The sequence below is a fragment of the Syngnathus floridae genome, chromosome 12 (assembly GCF_059516105.1).
Source record: "Syngnathus floridae isolate MCC-2025c chromosome 12, RoL_Sflo_1.0, whole genome shotgun sequence".
Lineage (NCBI taxonomy): Eukaryota > Metazoa > Chordata > Actinopteri > Syngnathiformes > Syngnathidae > Syngnathus > Syngnathus floridae.
Window position 1 is genome coordinate 8069206 of NC_142424.1, and position 25722 is coordinate 8094927.

The window sequence follows — 25722 nt, forward strand, 5'->3', positions numbered from 1 at the left end:
TGCCACATCATTTTATGTGGCCCACGAAGACAAATTGTGCATCAAATTCATGTGATACTAGAATTGCAAGTTGTCTTCACTTTTAATAATATCTTTTTGTTAAATATTTGACCAGTTTTTACTCATCTGATTTGAAAACAAGTTATTTGTTAGTTTGTTTTGTAGCTTTTACAGTATATAATATGAGGTGCTCGTACATTTGTTTGAGTTGACAGTCATAATGGCCCTCCAAAAGAAGCTATGACTACAATGCGGCCCGTGAAACAAATGAGTTTGACACCCCTGCCTTAAAGTAATATTGTATTTACATAAATGAACCACAAAATTCGTCTTCGAAATGAAATGTGTGTGTGTGTGCATACGTGTGTGTCTGGCTTGGGTCCAGCTGTTGTCAGTCTTTCTTAGACAGTTGGAGTAGATACAGAGGAAACATCTGCCTGCTCATCTGGCTCTGTCTGACTCACACAAACAAACACACGCATTCACACGCACGCATTTAGCATCTTTCCCCGAAAAGATGGTAATAGACTAACACAGTTGTGACAGGTAACGATGAGGAGAAAAAAAAGATGGTTTTGAGTCTTATTAAAATGGAGGAACCTGTCAAAGTGTCATCAGAGTTGAGGAGAGAAGCTTAAAGGCAAAGAGCCGATGAACTGACTGCCAAGACAAACAACACCGTGAATCCTGCAGACAAAAGACAAGAATGTTTTTAGTCCATGTGCCTTATTTTGTCAACATTTTGTTAGGGTAAATTGAATGCATCTTCAGAAAAATTAAAACAAAAAATACATAACTAAAGCTTAGTCATTTTGATTTGGAGGACATAGGAAGTACACACTGTACAAAGAATGATGAATGATTTGTCCTGTTGATGTTTGTATTGAAATACCAAAATAGCTTTTTATAACGTAAAAGCCTTATGATTCCGTATTGTTCAGTTGAGTGGAAATGGCAGCTCAGGGCACTGGAACTCGCACTGTCACGCTTGCGCGTACTAATCTAGATGATCCAATCCCGTCCTCGGAGAGGCTTTGTTAGCAGTTCATCAGATTATTTTGCCTTGATCTGTCAGAAAATGAGCCAAGATTCATGTAATCACACATAACTGTGATTGGAGATCAACTTAATATATTAAAATTCTATTTAATGAAAGCTTTGTCAGTGATACAAATTCTGCATTTGTGGACTTGTTTTAGACCACATGTGCCTTCAAATCACACATGCACGAACACCAATACGTTATATGTAATATGTAATATTACAAGTACATGTAATATTTTAATGGCACTCAAAGTATAAGAATGTATATAAAGGACAAAATAACATGCATCTTATATCCCTCTTTAGTCAGAGGAATCCTTCTGTCAAAGTTGTAAATTGCTTTTGTTCATTATTTGTGAGCTGAGAGCCAAAATAATAAAAACAAGAAACAATAAGAACGCCTCCTAATCAGAACACCAGATTTAATGTATTCATTTATTTAAAATTCCTAATTTGTGCTCTGATGTGAAGTTAAGCTTTCCAGTAATCAAATTCATCGTCGTTTAAATGATCTTTATTAAACCTATTATTTAGCGATTCATCTCATTACATAGACTTAGTAAAATCGGTTTAATCCAATGAACGTAGAATCATTTGTATTATTCCCACATAGCATAAGAACATATCTGACCAGATTTTGTCCTAGTTGGTAACAAATATTACTGATTAGGTTTCCATCAAGAGAGTAAAACAAAAGTCTTGATTGTGACGTGTGTATACGAACACAGAAACAAAAATGGCCTGTGAGCATTTGAATTTTGAGTTGCATGCAATAAAATACAACACATCTAAATGTGATTTGTAAGTAAGTACAGAAAAAATATATAGTGTCTGAGAGCATCAATCACAAGTAATATATATCATATATTATATTATAAAATATCTGATATTATAAAACACAAATCAACCTGATAAAAAAGATACAACATCAATTCAGTTTAGTAAATCCATTTTATGAGTTGGAATATATTTTGGATCAGTCAGGTGGCCACAAACACCAAAATAATGAAAAGTCCATTTGGCTACAGATGGAAGAGCCCTGACAGTTGATGAAATTGATTGTTTTTAACTTCAAAAAAAGGTTTTATAGTTCCTTTTGTCTTTGTTCAGATGACTTTAATCTTTTTGCGGCTGCCTCGTAAACAAAGTCGACCATCAAAAGAAATCTCTGCAAACATCCCCATCACTTTTGCTACCTAATTAAATTTGACTCACTCCAATCACGGCTGGTACGACATGAGGACAGAACATGCAGTTAACAGGGCTCGCCAGCAGTTTAAACACTTACATCGCCTGAAGGATTCTTCACAACCTGTACAAGGCATTCTGGCTGTGGTTGTTTAGACAAGATGCACAAATTTCTTCCCACAAAATGCCCAATAGAATGCGGTCTTATTTAAAAAAAAAAAAAAAAAATTGCCAGCCTAGGTCAAGCAATAAACCTTTGACTTCTCTAGCCATTATTGGTAGGAGATGAATTTTAAAGATTTGATGAGATTGGTTGGCGGTTCATGTGGACTAATAGATCGCACAGTACTGAGATTAAGTGTTGAAAACCAGGCTCTTCATATCCTTGGAGAGTTTTTGGTCGCTCAATTTTTCTGTCACATTCCAAAAACATGCATTGTAGATTAATATTACACTCTAAATTGTTTGTGTGTAAGATATATGTTAACTCTATATGTGGCCTGAGATTGGCTGTCAGTCTCGGGTGGACTTCGCCTCTCAAAGCCAACTGGGATGGGGTACATTCAAAAACATATGTGTTCTCAAAGGGGGGAGAGGGTCTGAACATCAAAAATCATATTCATGTTCGCGTTAAAACGACTGCTCTGTTTACTGGGTGAAAATAATAACATTAAAATAATCAGCTTCAAACTAATCCTATTGCATCCTGTAAACACATTAATACTGAGCAGCGATTCCAAACCCCAGATACCCTTTTGCCCCCAGCTTCAGTCCTTCCAGGGCTTGCCCCCTCTCCCACCCCAGCCTCAACTCGCCTTCCCACGGGGACGGAACACAGGCCAGTCGCTGGATTAAGGCCACACGATGCTTTAAACCCTTGGACTCCCGCCACTTCATTTCTCTAAGTGGCATTGGCCTTGTTGTCATGATTGTTAATTAAACTTAGATTTAGTCAAGTGGTTGGTCGAATTTTTTTTTTGCTATATTCATTTATCCTTCTCTCTGTTGTGTTATTAAGTTAAGTGGACTTTGGAGTCTACATCTTTTATCTAATTGTTTCCATGAGAGACAGTATGGTGTTTGTTTCGCTGGGAGATGTTTTTAGATGAGTGAGCAGATGTTGCAGTTTCTCAAGAGGGATTTATGTCAGGATTAGAACATACACGTATGCACGCATACACACACACACACACACACACACACACACACACACACAAAGACCCATGCACACACTTTGGGTTCATGTCATTATAAATTTATTTTTCAATCAAACAACAGTAAAGCTTGAAAGAATAAGTTAGAGATTCTGGTTAAGAAATTTGATATTGTCCAATTTAGTACAATACTTCTTTTAATTCTCAATAGGGTGCAACATCTGAGGTTGAACTCTAAAACTCTTTTTTTTTGTCTGAAAATAATGGAAATAGTATTTAAATAGTAGTATTTCAAATATTGTCGGAGGTTGGTTGACTGATTTGCCAAAATTCTGAATCAACTTTTCTCATGATAGATAATGCAAATTCATTCAAGATCCAACCAGTGCCAAAATAAACTTTATATCAAGTGTACATACAGCAAAACCGTAACAAGCAACACAAAATTTGGGGGAAATGGTGAGGGAGTATTACTTAAAGCAGGTGGCCAAGAATGAACACTTAACCCTAAATTTTTATATATGTAAAGTTGAAATAATAAATCATTGTCTCACACATGTGCAGTGTCACAATCTGATCTGCTCTCCAGCAAATCACATTATAATTAAAAAACATTGTTTTATTTTTTTATCTGCAAATCTTCATTGGAAACACACACAGAATAATACTGAAGCTAACTTACTAAAAACTGTCTGATGGTTGTGGCCTGCACTTCAAATGCTGCACAGTGTTGTTTGCTACTCCTCCTTAACTTGATTTTGGCGGATTGTTATTGTTTTGGACTCTTTCAGCATACACCTGAGTCTTCTTCCTCCCAATCGCCACTTAGTCCGCAGCAGACCGCCAACAAAGAAGAAGCAGAACAGAACTGGAGAGCCAGTCAGAGGAAAGCAGGCCTCTCAAATCTGCAGCGAGCCGGCAGCATCAAAGACCTTATCAGTAAATTCTCTGGTCCAGAGCAGGACTTGTATCTCAGCTCTTCTTTGAGTCTTTATTCAGGAACAGGAAGAACTCAAAAGTTCACTTCTTCTCAGAAATTACTGCCTCCTAAATCCAAGTTGAGTCCGACCGTTATCGGTCGAGACTGTCTGCTGCCAAGCATTTCTGTGACCCCTCTATTGAAGAAGGAAATTCAGCGATCCAATGGATCTGCTCAGAAAGATGCTGGAATTAGCCAGATAACTGCAAAAATTGATTGTCCAGTAGGAGGCAGCAGTCAGAGGACAGATTCAAACAAAACGTCAGACTCTGGTAGAGATTCGGTGGCGGACTCAGGCATGGGATCGGTAAGCAAAAAAAAAAAAAAATCTTGCACGGGAAAAGCTCGTGTTTTTCTCCGCATGAAGACAAAATGACAGCATGGCACTGCATGTTCTTGAAATGCACGATTTAAAAAGAAAGTCTATGCAGTAAGTGTCATGGACAAAGGAAATTGCAAGCATGTCTTTGGTAATCAAACTGATCAAATAACTTTAGAATCTGTCTTTCCTCACCTCTGTCCTTCCTGTAGATTTGTTTTTATTGTAGATTATCTGCAAATGACTGATTTTGTTGCATGATATGATGTGGTAAAATGGACCTTGTGATTTGAAGATCCTGATTGGAGTTTTGTTGAATCAATGTTTGTGGCAAAGCATCAATTTATTGTGGCTTAGAGACAAATGATGCATATTGTAGTTAAATGTCATGTACATTATTTTTATTCTCGTCTCAGAGGCAAATTGATCTTGTTAAACAATTAAAAGCATCAGAAAATTAATTTCAATATAAAATCTATGTTAGAATAATATTTTTCAAAAGCCCTAATGCCAGGTGAAGTCGCAAAGTTGTAGCTCCCTTTATTTTATGTGTGTGCATTTTTTGATTTTGGATAGTTTTTAAATTAAAATTCACGCTACTCACAAAATGTTAGGGATATTTAGGTTTTTTGTGGGGGGATAAACCTAACATCTACATCAATACCTTTCAGCGACTAGTCTTCCAGTCTCTCTGTAACTCTTTTGTGACACTCAAATCCCACTACAGTACTTCCATCTGAGAAGATCTGAAGCCTCCCAAGGGTTAAAAGTGCATTTTAGGTGCATTCTTAAATTTCAGTTCATCGCTGACTATCCATTTATGAGTGCTCTAATCCCTATTCCCTGTTTGTGCCTATACAAGCAGTGACATACTGCTGTTTTCATAAAGCAGGCTTTCTGTTTATCTATGACTGAATTTGTTAGGATCTCCATGAGAAGGGATTCAGCCCCATAACAAAGGTCCTGCAGTCGGACTATGTATGAACGAATTAGAAAGAATTGCAACTGTGTTCATTTTAGCTGAACAACATCAGCAACATTGTGCTTGATAAAATGTTCATCCAGACATATGATGACTGAAATGGATCCTCTTTTTTTTTTTTCCAGGAGCCTGAAAATGAATCAAACAAGCAGTCGGACAGCCTGTCAGAAGAAGAACCCGCCACTCCCCGAGTTGTGCGACCCAGCCCCAAATATCAGCTGTTCCTCGACAACGATCTGAAGACCAACGGCTTGAGTAGCAAGGATGCAGATGGTTCGGGAGGTGGAGGGTCGTCGGGGGAGGACGGCCCCAGGCTGTCCCGGTGGGAGACCACTCGGCCAGGGGTCAACAACTTCCAAGGGTCCATGGAGTCAGTCGCCTCGCGGGACTTAGAAACTGATCGGGTGGGTGGGGCTGCTGAAAGCAAGTTCGTTGTAGTTTTTATTAGTTATTGTTCTCAAAAATGCTTCATTATAGTAGTTTTCAGTTTTGATAACATATGTTAGTATTTGCCAATCATATTTTTTAAAGCATATTAATGTAATTTTCCTTTTACTTATTTTGTTAGTTTTTATTAACAACAATAACCCAGTCCTGTATTTCAATGCCCTTTAGCAAGAGTTTTATTCAGATATTCGAATTCTAAAAAACTTGCAAAGTGTTAATGTGAGTGTTTGAACTGACTGAATCTGATTGTGGACCAGTTTAGGCTTCTCAGCGGTCAGGTCTGATGGGCCGCCCAAGAAGACAAGCAGTATAGAATAGATGGATGGGTTATTCGACGTTATTTTTCTAACCATCACACTACTAACTTGTTGTCAAACACCGCCATCTTTTGGTAGAAATACACAACATGCTCTCTGGCTATTCCCGTTCATCCATTTTCCCAGTGCAATGTAGAAACATTTTCCCATGAATAGAAATGTAGACATACAATATTCGATGAAAAATGTAGAAAGTCAAAAACCTACCATATAACAATTGTATGTGCATGTGTTTTTTTTCAGACACTTTTTGTTGAAAGCACTCGAGTATTCAACAGTCCCTATACCATGAATGTGAACGCATCTGCTGATTATAACCCCCTATACCGAGCAAATGACTTTAAGGTTAGTTACATTTTAGCTCAAATCACACAGCAAACATGCTTTGAGCAATACGTACCTAAAAGAGCACTGTTCCCACAACCTTGGAAGCAAAGTTTTCCACCATGACCTAAATTTCAAGGAGGTCTGAGGACTTAATGTCACTTTTTTCTTCATCCAGAGTGGAATATCTCCGGCCACATCAGAATTGAACCTGCACACCTTCAACAGTCGCAGTGACAGTCCTGTGCCTCTCATGCCCTCTCGCAGGCAATATTCTGCCTACAATTCTCTGTTGAAGAGGAGAAACGACGTTCCTAACCCTGTATGCTTCTGAAGAAACACGCTCTACATGAAATAAGATTTTAGTTCTTGTCATGATAATATGCATCTCCCTTGCTGTAGGTGATATCAACCCACTACACCATGCGTAGTGCCACTCTGGGAGGCCTCAGTAGAAAAGACTTTATTGAAGAATTGACCAAGCAGTTGGATAACTGTCAGAAGGTGGGCCTAATCTCAATCAGAATATTCATTATACGAAAAAAAAAAAGATTTCAAGCATTTTAAAATACACTTCATCACATTGAGAGGTGATTCTAATATTTTTGATCTTTGAAGGTAACACATCCTGCAGTCACAGTGTTAAATTTGTATCATACAACATTTTTCATTTGAAAACACACTGCACCATTTTCCTGGTGTTTGCTGTATTTGAGGTCTAACAAAAAATCATGTCCTCTCCAGCGGAACCAGTTCCTCGAGGCCGAGAGTGTGGAGATGGAAAAAGAGAGGAACCAGATCAGGTGATGTCATCGAACTGTCAGCATGAATGTCTTCGTTTGTTTTATAATAGCTGTATAATAACATTTGGTGACCAAGCTCGTCACTTCATATACTCCTATTTAATAAATAAAAATCGACCCATTGTTTCCTTTGTCTTCAGATTTGAAATGCGTGGTTTGCTGGTGAATAACGAAGACCTACTGAGGACCAACACTCAACTGGCCAATGAAATTAAGCGAATGAGAGAGCAGATGATAGAGATGGAGCGAACCCATCAGGCTTTGGTCGATAAGCAGAGAGAGATGGAGGTACAAAATGAAAATGTGATTCGACGGACAATTGTGGTGACTGACTGACTGATGGTCACTGGTGCAGATGGAGGTGAAGCAGGCCCGCGACATGATGGTGGAGGCTAATACTCAGGAGTATGCCTTTGGCTTCCTCCAGCAATCTCTTAAAAACAAGATTCAGGATGCTGAGGTACACTTGAACGCCATGTGAACTACGTTGTTCTGATTGTGCTGGTATTAATCTCTACAGATCTGTTCAATTGAATCCAAGCAAATAAGATAGTTTTATGTTTAAAGAGTAAAGAGAATGAATAGTTTTGTGTGTGCGCATGTAGGAGAGCCTTGAGAAGCAGACGCTGCACTCTCAGAGTCTGGCAGAGAAGTTATGGCTGGCCGAGAGAGAACTGGAGGAGCTGGAGGTGGACAAAGAGACCAAAAGCAAGAAGACGTCTGAACTCAGCAGCACTGTTCTCCGACTGGAGACAGAGGTGCAGTAACAACTTAAAGACACAATCGTAGCCATTTTATCCATTTTTATCTCTCATTGTCGATCAGCTGGCTTTCAACATCCACTAACAAAAATTATTATGGAGATTATTTTGGAATAAAATATGTCAAAAAGACTGTTGTGGATTGACATCCCAGTCTGATTGAACACTTGCAGTATTAGTTTGGGCTTTGGATACCTTGCTCATATAATTGTTTTCTGATTATTAAGGGAAAGAATCTTTCTTGAGCCAGAAATCTGAGACTTGTGTTGGAATCGTCTTGAATGAATTTGCGAATGGTGATGTTAAAAGGTCCAGTCAAAATAAATTGAATAATATCTAAGCAATAAAAAGAAATGAAGCCAACGCTCTGTATCAGAATAGATTTTCAACTGTTCAGTTATGTACAATATCTTGTTGTTCAGAACAAATTTAAATATGTTTTATGTTACACAGTATTGGCGTAACATAAAACTAGTTTAAATTCAACTCATATAAATTATTGGTATGGAGTTGCATTGTTACCTCTATATGCCAAATAGATTTTATATAAGTCCACCCTTACTCAATTACTATCATTATACTAAATACGAAAATTATAATACAATGACATCCGGATATGTGTGACTTGTGTCTCTAGCTGGCCGATGCCCTGCAGATGTCTTCCCAATCTGCAGCAGAGTTGAATCTTCAGCAGAAATTGCGTCAGGATGCCCAGTTGAGGATGGAAGAATTGGAAGAGTCTTTGCTGGAGAAGGAGCAGGAGCTGCAGAGACTCCAGGCACTTGTCGTCAGGCTCCAGGGAGATGTGAGTCACCATGTACTACTTACTGGACATGAAAAGCTAGCTACTATAACTACCATATTACTTGTGCGTGATAATGTGATACAGGTGTCTGGTAAGCTGATAGACAAGGAACAGACGCTGGAGGAGGAGATCCAGCTGAGAGAGAGACTCCAGCTGCAGTGCAAGCAGGCGGAGAGGACAGTGGATGACCTCCAGATGGAGCTGCAGACCACCATCCAGACCAAAGAGGACCTGGCAAAACAACTCAAGCAGGCCCAGGTATTCTGATCACTTTTATGTTTGATGTAATTAATACACATCAGATTCAGTGTGATGCCATGCACAGTGACATGAGATTCTGCTGACATTCTGTTCATGCATGACCTAATGATTCAAAACTAAGATGTCCACTAGATTTAAAATTCATCATGTGGCTATTTCTGAACATATTTAATCTGTCCCATTTCTTTAGAACATCGGTGTGTTCTGTCGATGAGGTCATGTCATGAACGCAACACAGTTAGTTTGAAAAGGTTTGTCGTGTAGCAACTTGTTATTTATTTCTTACTCTTAGGAGAAATTAATTGACCTAGAAACTGATGTTGAGGAGCTGCATGATAGTGAGCAGAGATGGGCCGCCAAGCACAAGAGAACTATTGAACAGGTACACAAACTGCACACATGGAAAGAAGTTCACCATTTATTATATTGTATTTGCTCTGGTGAATGGAATTTTCTTTTATCTTCACACATTCAAGACTGAGCAGCTGCAGCTGAAACTCATTCAGGAGAAAGATCTGAACGACCAACTGGAAACAGAGAAGGCCATCATTGAGAGACAGGTGTGTGTGTGTGGGGCTATATATGTGTGTGCTTCAGGCAAGTCATTACCAAAAGTCTCTGTGTCTATCTGAAGTATCGTGATCTACGTTTGGAGTTGGATGCGTTTGAGAGCACCAAACCTTTGGAGGATGTCATCTCCAAGACAGAAAGTCGTGTCAAAGAGCTGGAGAACCTTCTGATAACCGCAGAAAGGTACCAATGGATTTGTATCGCCCTAAAAGAATTGCATCAATTGTGTGTTTGCATGTGGCTAGAGCTTTATGTGATTCCTATTTTAAATTTGTCTTATGAACAGGAACAAAGCCGTTCTTTCGAACACCATTGGTAAGCTGGAGAGGAAGATCAGTGAGCTGAACGATCAGATGGAGGAAGAGCACAGGATAGCTGCTGAGCAGAATGACCTGGTAACACAACCACACACACGCACATGCCCAAACACACATTAACAGTTATGCACTGCTTTATTTCAAAAGATGAGTCTGATATTTTGAAAGTTCTTTTTTCTTTTGTCTTGTCCAGTGGCCTCACCACTGTCTGAAAAATGATTTCCCCTTCACCTTAGTAGAGTCCGTCATATACCTGTAACACACTTGACCCATACCAACCAGATTGGACCTGTTTGTTCTTTGCACTCACCATTGCTCTCCAATCTAAACTGTTGATCCTATGCAACTAAAGTACTGCTTCTGTAAACAACATGGTTGTTGGAATTCCAGTCTAACCTTGTCTGTCAGCCTATCAATGACATTTGCAAAGAGGAAGGGGCTTTAAGCGGAACTCTGATGTGCACTCCACCTCTGTTATACCTGCATATTACCTCTCCACTGTTCTCCTACCCTCATATATGTCCTCCTCTAACATACTTCTTTGCCATTCCAAACTTCCAACATGCAGTATATGTGGCACTATAATTTCTCACTTGATAAAGTAACCACCAGCAAACACCACATGGCATGACTGCAGTTGGAAACCACTGCAAATACAACCACCAAAATACTAACTAATAACACTCAGGATTGGCTCTTCGATTGTTTCTCATTATACTGTGCTGGCTTTACCAAAGATGTGTCTAATTCTAGTTCCAACATACTTTAGTCAAGACCTACTCACTCTCTTTTACACAAACGTGCTCAATATCTCTGTGATTGGTCATGCAGTTGGCCCAGAGAATCCGCTCACTGAAACGTCAGCTGAACGAGGGCGAGGAGGAGGCCGGCAGGAGGGACGCTCAACTCCGTCACTGTCAACGGGAACTGGCTGAGGAAAGAGAATCTAACGGACGGCTTCAGAGACAGCTGCTTGACCAACACCTGCAAACAAAGTATGTTTCATTCACAGAGAGGAACAATTTTGTCCATATGTCAAAATGTTGTAGCCGCTTGGTTTATATGACTGTTCTACACGTTTTGAAACAAACGAAAAAAGTACAATTGTGTATTCGCCCTGTTTAGGCGAAAGGAGACTCTGACAATTCGCCAGACTCTTGATAACCTGCGGCTGGACCTCAGCGTTGATGATGCAGATGAACTAGTGCCACAACAGAAAGAAGTGAAAGAAGAGAAGGTGGCGGAGCAGTTGTCGGGGCAGATCAATAAGGTCACTGAGGTTTAAAAGACCACCGTCAATATGTTAGAGAGTAAGCACGTATCACAATCGGAACATCGTATTACATGTTCTATTGAATCAAGTTTATGCATATTTATGGGGAGGGCGGACTTTATTCTACATCTTTGCAAGCACACATGTGTTCCAATTAAAATCACACAGACAGCACAGTCAGATTGTCTATGTGTAACATTTGTAAACAAACTCTAGCTGTATCGCAGATAGAGTAAAATGTATGATGTTAATATGGCTAATTCTTGACAACCGCATGGTTTAATCACAGGTCTTATAAATCAGTCAGCTGCACAGAATATTACATGTTGAACATGTACCATAAATATGCCTTTTTTTTTAATTTTCCATATCACTATCAGTAACTTTGTTTACAGATCATTATCTTTAAAATATCATTTGTTAGGAAAAAGAAATCATCCCATAAACTCACAAGCTTGAATTGGTACACCAGAACAAACTCTAACACATGAGCTACTTCACAAGGCTACAATGCTGAGTTTTGATTGAAAAATTTGATTGTTAAAGTAGTGAGGTAAAAACATCTTTATTATTGTGGTTGTGTTTTCTAACGGTGAGGAACTGAACAGAGCTCTTTTGTTCATACAGTTCTTTTGAGGGGGTGCCCCTAAAGTGGTGGCCAGTGAGTGTGGCAAGTGTGAGAAGACTATCATTAAAATTATTCTCCTTATGTTCTTCTATAGCCACATTTGAATGTTTAAGACCACCAACTCATTTATGATTAATTGGTAAGGGTAATTAGTAGGGAAGGGAATGTATGACAAATTGAGTACCAGCACAATAATATTCTCAGAAAAGTCTCATTATTACAGTTCTGATCACCAAACTGACTGCTGGAAGGTTTGAAAAAATAACTAAACAAGTCACCATGAAAATGTTAATAGTTCATTCAATTGAGTAAAATTTGCATTTGCAACTTGACATTTGTCTCAGAAAATAATGAGCTCAGTATAAATAATATACAAGTGTTTTGTGTTGATTTTATGGAGTTTTGCAGACAATCTTTAAGCTTTGTGTTAAAAAGTGGTTCATATATTGTCACTATATTGGTCTTACTGGTTGTTACCACATTACAGGGTTATGACAAAACACTATAAAAGTGTAGAGCCCAAGAGTCACCCAAGGGCTTTTACAAATTAATTTATATTGAATAAAAGTTGTGTTCATTTTGCATTGTTAATTACTTGTTGGGCAAAACAGGTTTGTAAAAAGTGAAAAGTAGATTTCTAATGCTGTGTCTTAAGTGTTTTGGGAGGTGTACTGCTGAATGCAAAAAATAATAATAATTTAAAAAAAAAAAAAAAACGTGCTGTGCCTTAAGCATCAACGTGCGTAATGTGCTTATTGATGTTTCTAACATCCAGACTGTAACATGAAGTTTTAAAACGGAAATAACGTGAAAAAAACGAGGAGGCTTGCATGGATCCATTGAATCTTATGAAAATGACGATTCTTGTATTTTAACCTTGGCCATTGTATTTTGTGTTCCTTAATACTTTAACTTACTGCCTTCTTTGGGCTCTTTTGAGCTGTTTTGTATGTAAGCCGTAATTAAAAATAAGATACTCAGATAACATCAGATTGTGTCTTTTTTGTTTACATTTGCTGGTTTATTTACTTTACATGCTGTTAGGAATTCTGTAAACTTGATTTATAGCATTGCTGCTGTATTTCATTGCTGGCCTTAGCAGAAACTACTACCAATATTTACAACAACAAAAAAGCATACTACTGTTTTTTTTTCTAGGAAACATATATTCAGATTTTGCTGTTCATGTTGGATATTTATTGTTGTTTTTCCACATTCTCTGTCTTCGGTGAGAAGTTTCCTGAATAAATTCTTCTCCATTGTAAATGTATCGTTGTTGTTTGCTGATGAGAAAAATTATATGCAATAGTTATAATAATTATAATAGCAATTATATATATATAAAATATCGTTTTATTATTTCATATAATAATCAAATCACTGGTCATTTTTCTATTTTATTATCTGCTTCAATGAAATGATCTATCCAAATGATGTATCCAACCAGACAATTGTAAGATGAATGGGATGTTGTGCATGGTTCATCATCTGTGAACAAGTTATGACTGGAATTGTTTTTTTGTCCCCCTTCCACCCTTCATACATTTTTAGCAACCTGTACCACGCAAGACAAACAATGAGTGTGGTTTAACAGGTTTTACCAGCTCTGTGTGTTTGTGTTTGGGGGGGGGGGTATGTTTATCTTTAATTCTAACTTTGAATTCTAACTTTAGACGTGTAAGTGTAGTTTTAAAATAAAACAGGAACTTTGCCTGTGAAAAAAACAAGAAAAAATGACACCCAGGTTAAAACTAACAGATTTATTTGCCACACTAAATGCATCACAGTCATTTCATTCTCAATGGTTTCAAACATGCTGCCTGGTGGTGCCACAAACCTAAAAAGAAAATAGAAAGAAATCACATACAAGCATCAAACAAAAACACTTACAAATTGCAGTCATCTGAGACATTTCACAGAGTTCCAAAAATAAAAGCTCTTAGAGGTACTTTGATTATTTTTTTTAAATCTGTCACATAAAACAATGTTATCCTCTCCTTCTGTGTTGTACTTCAAAACGAATAATACATCAACCTATTGAGTAGCTCACACACATTACTGAGAAACTGAGGGAACAGAGTTAGTAACAGGCACAAAATGACTCCTTATACATTGTAAACTTTTCAAGTGGATATTCCAACTACACTTAAGTTTGATATGTATGGAAAACATGCATCAAATACATCACTCAAGAAGAAGACAAATAAGATGAAGGTACTAGAAGTAAACAAATACTGTAATACATGAAAGAAGGCTTGGATAGAACAGATTTGTTGGGGGAGGGGAGTGGGGTTCTCAATTATGAGTGGGACAAAGTAAAACTACAAAAGCCTACACTAAAAGTATTTGACAAATAAGTTAAAATGATAAAGTTAAACAATTGGGGAAGCTCACACAAATAACTCACCAAAAAGATACTGGAATTTATAAGATGCAGCAGGACATTTATTATGACTCATAAGCAAATTTTGGCCAATTAAAAGATAAAATAAAAGCAGATTTTTAGGAAACTACAGAATCCCATCTGCTCAGAAAGGTTCATTTTCTATGGCACTCATAATCAGATGTTGGCACGCATTCACACGCTCACACACACACACAAAATGTGAAAGGTTTAATTTAGTTGAAAATAAAAATGCTTTCATGTGAACGGTGGGTGAAGTTTCTCTTTTATTTGGATTTGGCACATTGGCAGATTAAAGGTGACAAAGCTTAAGGGCACATAAACCTTTTGAACAGATCCACTGTGTACAATACAAAAAAAACAAAAAACATGTACCACCAACCACCATGTACTGATGATTATAGAACCTGTTTTGTATCGTCATTAGCGTCAAAGTACTCATGTTAAGCAGCAACATACTCAAACTGCAGACTCATTGGGAAATAAATAAAAAGATCACAAGCTAGAAAGGTGATTCTCGTTTCTTGAGCAAGTCAACGCTTTAACACACATTTTCCAAAATGTAAGGCAGATAGAGGTGTCATATGATTTTAGGTACATGGTTGACTTGCACAAAAGATTGGGCAAGTGGTTGTGAGACACGGACATTGGCTGATGGAAAGCATCAGAGAGTAAATAGTGATTTGAAAGAAATTCTAGATTTGGCATGAGAAGGCAAACAAGAAAAAGAAATGAACAACTCTGCAGCTGTTTGAGATAGCCAAAAATCCAGATACATTGCCAGTAGTTATAAGCACAAAGTAGAATTTTACCTCTTCACTGATAAACTATGTTAACTTCAAATGTATGTGTGTTTGTTTTGAAAAATGTTTCTTTTCTTTTCCCCTGGTACAATTTCCAAAAATGAAAACAAGATTTTTATTTGACAATTTATCCAAACGAATGCAACTGCATATAAACTGTATGTATGTAAATAAGTAGGCTTAGGCCACCATTCAATCTGTAGTCATTATAGAGTATAAAGTATCACTTTTCTTCTCCACACACATACGCACGCACGCATACACACGCACACACACACACACACACACACACACACACACACACACACACACACACACACACACACACACACACACACACACACACACACACACACACACACACACACACACACACACACACACACACACACACACACACACACAGAATTTACATGATCAGACTGCAGTTCCTTGAATAACCCTTAGAGAGAGACCTTGGGTTGCCCTAATCCTTTGGAGGCATTGAGGCAACATAATTGAATGGAGGAAAAGATAATAAAGAAGCTAAACAACGGTTTAGTTTTGGCTGGAAAATGAGACGAACAAGATGACACCCAAGAAGCATGCAAGCAAAGACGAAGAAACACCGCAGAGGAAAGATTGGCGAGTGGTGAGTACACTTGGTCATTTCCTGAACAAGCTGCTGAGCTCTAGCATGCACATTTCTTCTCATCGGGCTGTGTAGTGGAGAGCTTTGTGGTCCCCGTGCCATTAGATGGCTCTGAAGGCGGTTTGTCCACACACTGCTCCATCCTCTTCATGACCAGGTCCAATAGCGTGATCACCGCCTTTTCCACCTCCACCCCAGTCGCGGCACTCGTCTCAAAATATGGGATCCTTTCAGCAAGAAGTCAAGTTTAGACGGTCAAGCAAAATGTATTTTGCAGTTAATTACAGTTTTCTACTTCTACTATAAAGCTTGTAATTGTGTTAGAATTAATATAATCAACTACAAAGTACATACTACAAATGTACATCTACTGAGCGCCGTACTCTAGACATACCCGTATTTATCTGCCAGCTCTTTTGCTTGCTTTTCTTGGACCTCACGCTGGTCAGCCAGGTCTGCCTTGTTTCCAACCAAGACTATGTCCGGGTTCTCACAGTAGGCATTGGCCTGTAGCTGGCCTGGAAGGCAACAAAAAGCATCCTACTGAGCTCTCATTTCATTCAATGATCCATCAAGCGTTTCCACATTTGTCTGCAGTTATGTAAATAACTGGGATTATACACAAAGGCAATGCTGCTGTTGTTGTTTTTTTTTAAATAAATATAACTGTGACATCAACAACATACTCATCCAGTTTCTGACATTGAGGAAACTCTGCTGGCTGGTGAGATCAAACATCAGTAGGAACCCCATGGCATCTCGGAAGAATGCTGTTGTCAGGCTGCGGAACCTGTAACATAATAAGGGTTTATGATAAATGTTCACATTTTGGATGCACTCAACTATCTGTACTTATTAAAAGCAGACAGTAATAATAATCAAATAAAACAGTTCGTGTATAAACCCATGACCATATGTTGAGTTCATAGCTGGAATTTTTTAGGCTTAAGGTTAATAGTAACGCAATTCAGTTAGTAATTCAAATTCAAAATCTGATAGCAAAAATAAATGTTGCTCTATTTGTCTGGTTTGATTCAGTTCACGTCTGTGCCACTTATTGTGGTGTGTGCACCTTGGCCACCTGGGGGCAGTATAGTTATACTGTCGTGTAGTGTACAACTGCTTCTCAGTATAGCAGTAATATCAATGTTAATTCTATGCAGAGGATAAATAACAAATTCTTGTGAGTATTTTTATATTGTCCATTAATACATTTTATTGTGTACATTAATTACTGCGCTGTTTGTGTTTGAATAGCCATTGGGGTTAAGATAAAATAGATGCAACATAGATGCAAAATGTTAGCCCATGCCTATGTTGTTTTCCTACTTTGTTTCAGCAGGCTTAAAGGCAAAGTAACATTGTTGGTCTCTCAATAACAACAACCAAGTATGTCAGGCCATTCGTATCTCAAGACGCCACTGTATTAAAGTGCATCTTTGACATTCAAGGACTTTTATATTCTCAAATGCAAATAGACTGTGATAAAAAGTGCATTTACATACAGAAAAACTCTGTATGTCATGTAAACGTCTTGGATACATTAAATGTAAACACTAAAGCAGAGCCAGTGCACTAAATGACACATACTGTATGTAGGTGTATTTATTCCATGTGATTAGTTTAGCTATTTGTCTTCTTGATTTAAAGCTCTACAAAAGAAAATTAAAAACTTATATAAGTGTCTGAGTCATCCTAATGTGAGTCATCCATCCTTAGGGGGAGGGGTAAAGGTTTAACTGATCCAAGCCTTTTATTGAGTAAAGACCATGGACATACATTATGGATAGTGGCCATCAATGATAAATGAAGTTGTGTACAAGCAAACACAACATAACATAAACATAGACGAGCAAACATGATGTATACTTATAAATCTAGTCATTTATCCATGAGTCATCTGCTCTGGTTTAAAACCGGTTTCAATCTTGACAAATAAAGAAGCCCACCTTTCTTGTCCAGCTGTGTCCCAGAGCTGTAGGTGAACCTTGAAGGTTTTTCCTGCTGTCATTCCATTGGGGTTGGAAGCTGTGTACACCTGAGAAGAAATGTTATTTTCGGTTAAATATGCTTGCAATTTTGTGTGTGAAATCCATTTTAAGCTAATGAAATCAACACAATATGGTCATGTGCTATCAAGAAGGGTACCGATGCTAACTAATAATAATATTTTGTCCACTGTCCATTGAGAAGCAGCTATGGAAATGAATCAGTAGTATTTTCTGTTAATAAAATGAACACATATCAAACATCAGTTACGACAACAGGCTAAAGTCGTGGTTAGAACGTCAACCTTTTAATCCAGAGATCTGAAAGTCAAATCTGGGTTTTGGCTTTCTCGTGTGGTGTTTGCATCTTCTTCTGATGCTACCAAACAAGTTAGATTAATTCAAGATTCTAAATTTGGCACTAGGTGTAAATTAGTGTGGAAATGATTGCCTATATATTCCCATACTTATCAGGATATGTAAACCTGCCTCATCTAATTACTTGTTCTAATTATTGATAGATGTTAATCTAATGAAGCCAAATACTGTGCATATAGCACATAAATATCAGGATATGTAAACCTGCCTCATCTAATTACTTGTTCTAATTAATGATAGATGTTAATCTAATGAAGCCAAATACTGTGCATATAGCACATAAATATTCTTCAAAAAAAATATGCATCTACAAAAACCTTAAGTGGTACTTCATTTCAGTCAATTTGCACTACTTCTTATCATGTACCAAATCCCATTTTACTACATGCATAATGATCAGACACTATCAGAAGCACTTTGCTGGTGGGCAAAGTAATCATTTCAATGGTTTCCATAGCAATCGTGGAGTAGGAGGTGACCTAATGAATTTATGAGTCAAAAATGTGCAGTTATTCATCTGCGATCTACCTCAATAAAGTGATATCTGGGCATAGATGAGCACTGCGAGCCACTGCTTGTGTTTGTCTATCTGTGGGAAGCCTCGGGCGTCATTCACACCTTTTACTGCGACAGATGAGACAGTCACTGTCACTAGTGGGAGTTGGTTCATACACTTCTTGATTTCATGTGAAATATATAGCTGATATTTCTAGGTGTGGAAAAAAATTGTGAGGTCATGTAAAAATATTGAAACTTAAATTAACAGGCCCAACCTTGTATGTTTATTGTTTACTGTCTGGATTAATGATGGTGCCTTTAAATTGACAGCCCGTTAACAAGAATGCTGCTCATCTTCTGATGCAAAAATCTAGTAAATGAAGTAAGAGGGACAACTACGTAGATGGGCTAGGGGAATTAAACAAATCTTTCCTTAAACTAGTTTATCATTTTCTTTCAACCTCAGCTTGTAGCAAACAAACGTGAGCGATACCACACGCAAGCGCAAGATTACAATATTAGTGTCATAGCCATCGACATCTATCATTCCCGAGCCCTTATGCTGGTCTCGGAAGATTTCAATTTTGCGCCTATTTAACAGCTTTATACAGGGTATAAAACGGTCCCTCCTATGTGCGAAATGCCAGAGTAAAGCGAGCTGTTATACAGCCTAATTTGGAAAATAATATTTTATTTAGGTTTCTATGTGTGTACTGCGTATTATGTTTTATGAACAACACTGTTACAGTTGTGTTTGTTGTTAGAAGGCTATTGTGGAGATGCGGTAAATGACAAGACGAGGAGGTTGGGGGATGGTTGTTTGACTCTGGCTCGGTGGCACTTCCGCCTCACAGTTAGGAGGGTGCGGAATCCATTCCACCTCCGGCCCTCCCTGTAAGGAGTTTGCATGTTCTCCCCGTGCCCGCGTGGCTTTTCTCCGGGCACTCCAGTTTCCTCCTACATCCCAAAAACATGTTTGGTAGGCCGACTGAGCACTCCAAATTGTCCCTAGGTGTGAGTGCGAATGGTTGTTCATCTTTGTGTGCCCTGGAATTGGCTGGCAACTGGTTCAGGGTGTCTCCTGCGTGGGGACACGCGGTATAGAAAATGGATTGATGGATAATAATAATAATAATAATAATAGGAATAATAATAATAATAAACAAAAACATGGCTTGCAGCTGTCCCTTGTCGATCGCCACGCAATGTAAATAAAAGTGAAATATTCTGATGTCCTATTACAGGAAAAATCCAACTTTCACACTCTTGGTCATGCACATTCTGTTCATATATAAACATGTAAATGCTTTCCTTAATTTTTTGTGTCGATGAAAATACATAAAAAACAAAGATCTGAAAATAAGAGTAACAAAAAAAGCAGCGTGCAGTAATCCATTGATAAAATTGTGGTAAGTATTACAGTATTATAGATGTTACACATTTCTAAGAAACAAGAGATTTTGTGACTTCAGTGTTTTCCCTCAGAACTTTGACCATTACCTTTTCAGTATTGACTATGTGACCAGTTTAATAAAGAGCCAGTGTATGTCAAGCATGTTTCAATTTATGTATTTGTACTTAAAAATATATGTATATACGTTTATAGATAGATTAGATAACATAGATAATAGTGCTATATTCACGCACACACATGCATACACATACACACACTGCGGAGGTGAAGAACAATAATTAATCATATGAGTCATCTGAAGCAGTGGGATAAAATTAGCGCTGACAGTATTTCCGGACATGGAGCATGCAGCATCATAGCATGAAGCTGTTCAGACCAGAGCGTAATGGAAAAGTTGTCTTGGTATTTTTGTCAATTACAAAAGCAGTAAATGGAATTACTTAAGATTAGAATGGACAAAATTATTTTTAGTTGTTGTTCATTTGCGACTTTGAGGTTGTGCACAAGTACATGTTCAATCAAACACGAGCACCTCGATAAGTCAGTCCTGGGAGTTCAGACAGCTGGGAACCAGCAATGTTCCCATGAGGGTATTCCCCACTTCCAAATTAGAGCAGTCACATAATGCCAAACACAGATGACAAACTCCCCCAATGTAATATGTATGACATGTGCTATTTACAGAAACGTAGCAACATTTTCATTCTCGAAAAAGAAAATCCATTACATGAACTGAATGCTCTGTGCAAGCATGAATCATGGTTTGCCTATGAGAGTGACAGAAATATCCAATAACCTTGCGATGACAGAGGGAAAAGGTCTGGCATAGTTACTGGGGAAATTAGAGTACTCGCAGATCATGCAAGTGACAGTGATTTGTTAATTTCCATAAATGTTGTCAAAAGGTCACAGAGATACAATAGGATGGCCTCAGTGGAGATGCATTTGTTTGTTTCCTCTCGTCAAGAAGGGCCCCATGCTGCATCGGATACAGACAAAAGCCTTAATCACCTTTAGGACCTAATTTTGTGATGCAACTCTAATCCGCAGGTGTGGTGCATTTGATCGAGGCAGCCTTACCACTCTTTTTTCCCTGAAGTCGATGCCGACTGTGGTGATGAACTTGGGGTTGAACTTGTTATCTGTGTACCGGTACAGGAATGTTGTTTTCCCCACACCAGAGTCTCCCAGTGCAAGGAGCTTTATCAGGTAGTCATAATCCCCATCAGTCATAGTGATGACCAATAGAAACCTGTACAAGACAGACACAGATGCATGTTAAGAACTAGACATGTTTAATGTTGCTATTTTTTGACATGTTAACAGTGCCTGAGCCTCAAGACTTTTTTCTAACATGATGCCAGGGGCTTGGCATGATCTTTGTTTGGTTGTCACTTTTGCTCATTTGCCTTTGCAGCGCCTGTCAAGCTCCATAATGCTGAGGCAGCATTGTTCATTTGAATTCAGATCTGGGCTTTGGTTGAGACTACTTCCATCTATCTATTTTCCATACCGCTTATTGTCATTAGGGTCATGAGTGTGCTAGATAGAGCCTTGACTTTAGGTGAGAGGCATCCTAGTTTGGTTGCCAACCAATTGCAGGGCACATATTGACATACAACAATTTACACTCGCATTCACACCTAAGGGCATTTTAGACTCACCGTTTAACCTAAGGAGCAGGTTAGTTTACTGTGGGAAGATAGAACAATTTAAGAACATGACAATACACTGTAGCATGGGTGAAGGTAGCACATTAAAAGGGGAAATTGAAATAAACAAATTAAATAATGTTATATGATGGCAAGTATTGCTGAAGAAAAGAAACCAGAATGTTTTAAAACTCCAAGAAAACCTTTCTGTATTGTCCGACTTTCATCAAAGCCAAGAGAAAGTCGTGACTGATCGCTAATGCTACTGATAACTGTTTGATTGAAATGTCATGTATTTGGGGCCCATTCACTCTGTTCTGTTCAGTTGATGGCCTTGGGGTTAAATGTTGGAATGTTTGGACAGACTATCATAGGACTCCAATTCACTCAGCTGAGACAGTTTATTAGAGAGAGAGGCCATAATTCAACTTTGCAGAACAGCCGTGCTCACAATCGCACTGACTGAGAAAGCACTGAAAGAGAAATGATGGCGCCAATCAGGACTTAATTGCCATTGCAGGCATGTGGTAGAGTGGGCAGCTAAATGTTTCAATTTGATAGTGATGAATATGACTTTTCAAGATGACAGGCACATGCAGGACGAAAGGAGGCAGGAAGAGGAGCAGAGGTACTTGAAAGTGGCTTTTTGGAAAACCAAGAAAATACTCAGCTTTTAACAATCAACACGAATGAGTGAATGAATGTTAGAGATTGAGAAATATTGAAAGCACGTGTGCCACCGCTCCTCACAATGCTCACATGACATTGAAGAAGGGAGTTGTGCAGTCAAAGGCTGCTGTTAATATTCTAAGAAACTTATAGCACGTGAAAGCAATTTCAGTCAGTAATAGATTGTTGTTTAAAAACACCATAACTGCAGATATGTTTCACTGATGTGTTTTTTCTCCATCATCTCAGTGTGGACTTCGACTTTACAGAAAATCTCATGTTTGTTTTCCAATTCTCAAAACTTCCAGAAGTTCCATATTTTCTTAGCAGTACGTTTTACCCTGTAATTAACCATGTACATTATAAGGAATAATAAATGTGGGTTGTCAAGCCTACTAATACTGTATGTCAAGGCTATTCATTTCTGAATTCAATTAGGCCATGTTTTCAAATCCAGAAATGTCATCAGGCAATAGTAAATAAATTTGTAAAAATTTGTCATTTTCATTGTCAGTTTTTGTTCTTCAAAACAATACCGTTAGCAATGTGGGTGGGTTACGCGAGTGTTGCATTCACGGTAGCAAATACTGCAGGAATTTTTCAAATCTGGCCAATGAAGATACCCTTTGGATTTATTGAACGCAATTCAATTCAGACAGGCTGGAGCACAGACTGGGTCAGTCAGTTCTCGGCCGCATGTGGGCCGCGGGCCGCTAATCGCCATGCAGTATGTTTTCATGTTTTGGTCGATAACAAGCAATACTGTAATGTGATGCATTGCTGCGTTATGAGCGTGGAAGAGTTTAATCTCATGAGGTGACAATACATGCAATTCACAGCATCATACAAAAAGCTACCTCTACAGTCATCCGACACAGCATCGCCCTCATCATAACAGAAATACAATGTTTACAGAAATACTGCTGCATAGATTTGTTATACACTGAAGTTGTAGTAGAAAAAGTAGTCCCAAGAGCATACTAAATCTTATATCTCAATAACAAGGAAGAACAAAACCGTAAAGCACCACAGAGACATTAAAAATGCATGAAGAATCAAACACAACAGGGGAGATGGAAAACAACACCCAGTGTAGATGCAGTCACTGTGTGCAGCTCTATAGACAAATCCTACAAAGCCAGTGTTTGTAGCAAAAAGGGCTCATGTCAAAGAAATACAGCAAAATAAAAGTATCCACTGTACAATCCAAGGGTATAGACACCATACATTTTTATTCAAATGCACAGTCAATTTCATCTTTTAAAGTAAAAAATGTGATACAAAGGTCAAAAGAAGATTGTTCTTGCTTGAAAAACCGCATGAAGTAGTTCCTGTCTCGAGGAATGGAGTCGGTGACCCCTGACTTAAACAATCAATCAGAATTCTTGCAGCTAACGAGAGTTTTAAAACCGGTTTTAATACATCATAAATGTGCATGTGATTCGATCATCAGTTAATATTGGATTGACAATTGACCAGTCTAAAGTGTGGCAGAAACTACGATTTGTATTTTCTACCTTGGTATAATGGCATGATATACATATAATATATGATGTCTTGGTCAGTCAGTTTTTGGAAACAATGACATACAGCTAGCTGTATTTGATTTCAAATTGATGATTAGTGATTGATTGCACATGAAAAGGGCAGCTGACATTTGTCACCGAAACCTAGACTTGTGTGTCCATGACAGTCTGGAGATAACCTGTTTAGTTTTTTTTTCTGCTCTGAGGACACCAGTGAAGCTCTTTGCTAAAGGCACTATTCAGTTTCCAAAAGTCAATAATCAATAACTGCTAAAGAGAATGAAGACTGAAACTTAATTATTTGGTCTAGACCTTTTCTGTGTTTCCTGGGAGATTTTAAACCGTTGCCATTTTCAGAACCATTTAACCTAGTAGTGAGGGATTTGTGATGACAGTGCCTACTGGGTCCTTCTGCTTCACCAATCTGTAGCATTGAGGGCAGAAGGCTTTCTTCCCACCTCTATTCTGTTTTTAACAAAAGAATTATTAATCATCACTTCTTTGGTTTTGGAAAGTTCTGTCTGTCTAAGGTGATGGTGTTTAAGCCAAATGCGTTGTGTCATTTGTCTTACGGCTTTACCAAATTAATTTTGGTAGAAAACCTATGATAATGGAATATTGTTGAACTAATTCAGGGTGTGCACCCTTTGGATGTCCCAAAGAGGCACCTCCTACTGTATCTAGCTGTATTGTATTTGTCTCAAACAAGTGCATAGCACAAGTATTACCTACATCAACAGATTTGTAATTATCAACCAGTTCCTTCAACCCTTCCTTAATCCCACAGCAGGACATGCACCAAGAATCAGCACAGAAACTACCACAGCTGGATGTGAAAGGTCAGCATGGATGATGCAGTTCCAGGAAGAACAACTCTAAAATAGGTCGAAATTGACAGTTGCCAAATTTTGCAATGTAATTATATCGAATGACTTTTGAAAAACCAAACTACGTACACCAATGTTACAGTAAATTATAAACCTTCTTGTATCTACATAGCTATTAATTAGGACACGGGAATACATTTTATGCAATGTGTAAAATAGCAGATAAGAAAGTACACTATTAGAAGTGTGCTGATCTCAAACACAAATGACTTGGTGTTGTTCCTTTGTACTCGACTGAGCCCAGTATCTTTAAAGCATTAGGAAAGCCTATACGTATTTGTCAGATTGTACGGCATGCATTTGAATAGTTTTGTGTGTGTGTGTGTGTGTGTGTGTGTGTGTGTGTGTGTGCGTGCGTGCGTGCGTGCGTGTGTGTGTGTGTGTGTGTGTGAGTGGTGTCTCACGGCCTTAGAGATTTGATATGAACATAGTTTATATATACTACAATTCTAGTTAATACTTAATTTCTTTCTGAGCACTGGCATGTTCATGCAGCAACATGTTTGTACGCCTACACATGGGCTCGAGTGGAAAACCACATCTAATTGTTCATTATCTGTAAAACAACAGTTCTACTTTATGTGCAATGTATGGCTTAAACGTCAAAAGCATTCAAGAGTACAGCGCTGATACTGAATTTTGTTGCAGGCAATTAGATTAGTACATTGGCAGGTAAACTGGCACAGTTTATGAGGAATAA

At 38.2% G+C, this 25722-nt stretch overlaps 2 protein-coding genes across 9 annotated transcripts in view; one reads left to right on the forward strand and one right to left on the reverse strand.

Moving 5' to 3' along the window:
• The window catches only part of LOC148389921 (uncharacterized), a 35421-nt gene extending 21983 nt beyond the window's left edge, over positions 1-13438 (forward strand). For 3 of the 4 annotated variants that reach the window (XM_088392189.1, XM_088392190.1, XM_088392187.1), the window contains 17 exons: positions 4178-4672; positions 5792-6070; positions 6674-6775; positions 6933-7076; positions 7157-7258; positions 7499-7557; positions 7698-7845; positions 7913-8017; positions 8163-8315; positions 8956-9123; positions 9208-9381; positions 9677-9766; positions 9861-9944; positions 10019-10137; positions 10241-10349; positions 11103-11266; positions 11397-13438. In XM_088392189.1, coding sequence (XP_088248315.1) covers positions 4178-4672; positions 5792-6070; positions 6674-6775; positions 6933-7076; positions 7157-7258; positions 7499-7557; positions 7698-7845; positions 7913-8017; positions 8163-8315; positions 8956-9123; positions 9208-9381; positions 9677-9766; positions 9861-9944; positions 10019-10137; positions 10241-10349; positions 11103-11266; positions 11397-11556 — 2655 coding nt within the window. In that variant the 3' untranslated portion in view covers positions 11557-13438. The remainder of the gene's footprint in view (positions 1-4177; positions 4673-5791; positions 6071-6673; positions 6776-6932; positions 7077-7156; positions 7259-7498; positions 7558-7697; positions 7846-7912; positions 8018-8162; positions 8316-8955; positions 9124-9207; positions 9382-9676; positions 9767-9860; positions 9945-10018; positions 10138-10240; positions 10350-11102; positions 11267-11396) is intronic. The other variant, XM_088392188.1, reaches the window with a different exon arrangement.
• A 1382-nt stretch (positions 13439-14820) lies between these two features.
• rab27b (RAB27B, member RAS oncogene family) overlaps positions 14821-25722 on the reverse strand; it is a 28091-nt gene continuing 17189 nt past the window's right edge. For all 5 annotated transcript variants that reach the window (XM_088392373.1, XM_088392377.1, XM_088392376.1 and 2 more), the window contains 5 exons: positions 21369-21540; positions 17960-18048; positions 16697-16800; positions 16405-16528; positions 14821-16237 (listed from right to left, as the gene is read on the reverse strand). In XM_088392373.1, coding sequence (XP_088248499.1) covers positions 16051-16237; positions 16405-16528; positions 16697-16800; positions 17960-18048; positions 21369-21540 — 676 coding nt within the window. In that variant the 3' untranslated portion in view covers positions 14821-16050. The remainder of the gene's footprint in view (positions 16238-16404; positions 16529-16696; positions 16801-17959; positions 18049-21368; positions 21541-25722) is intronic.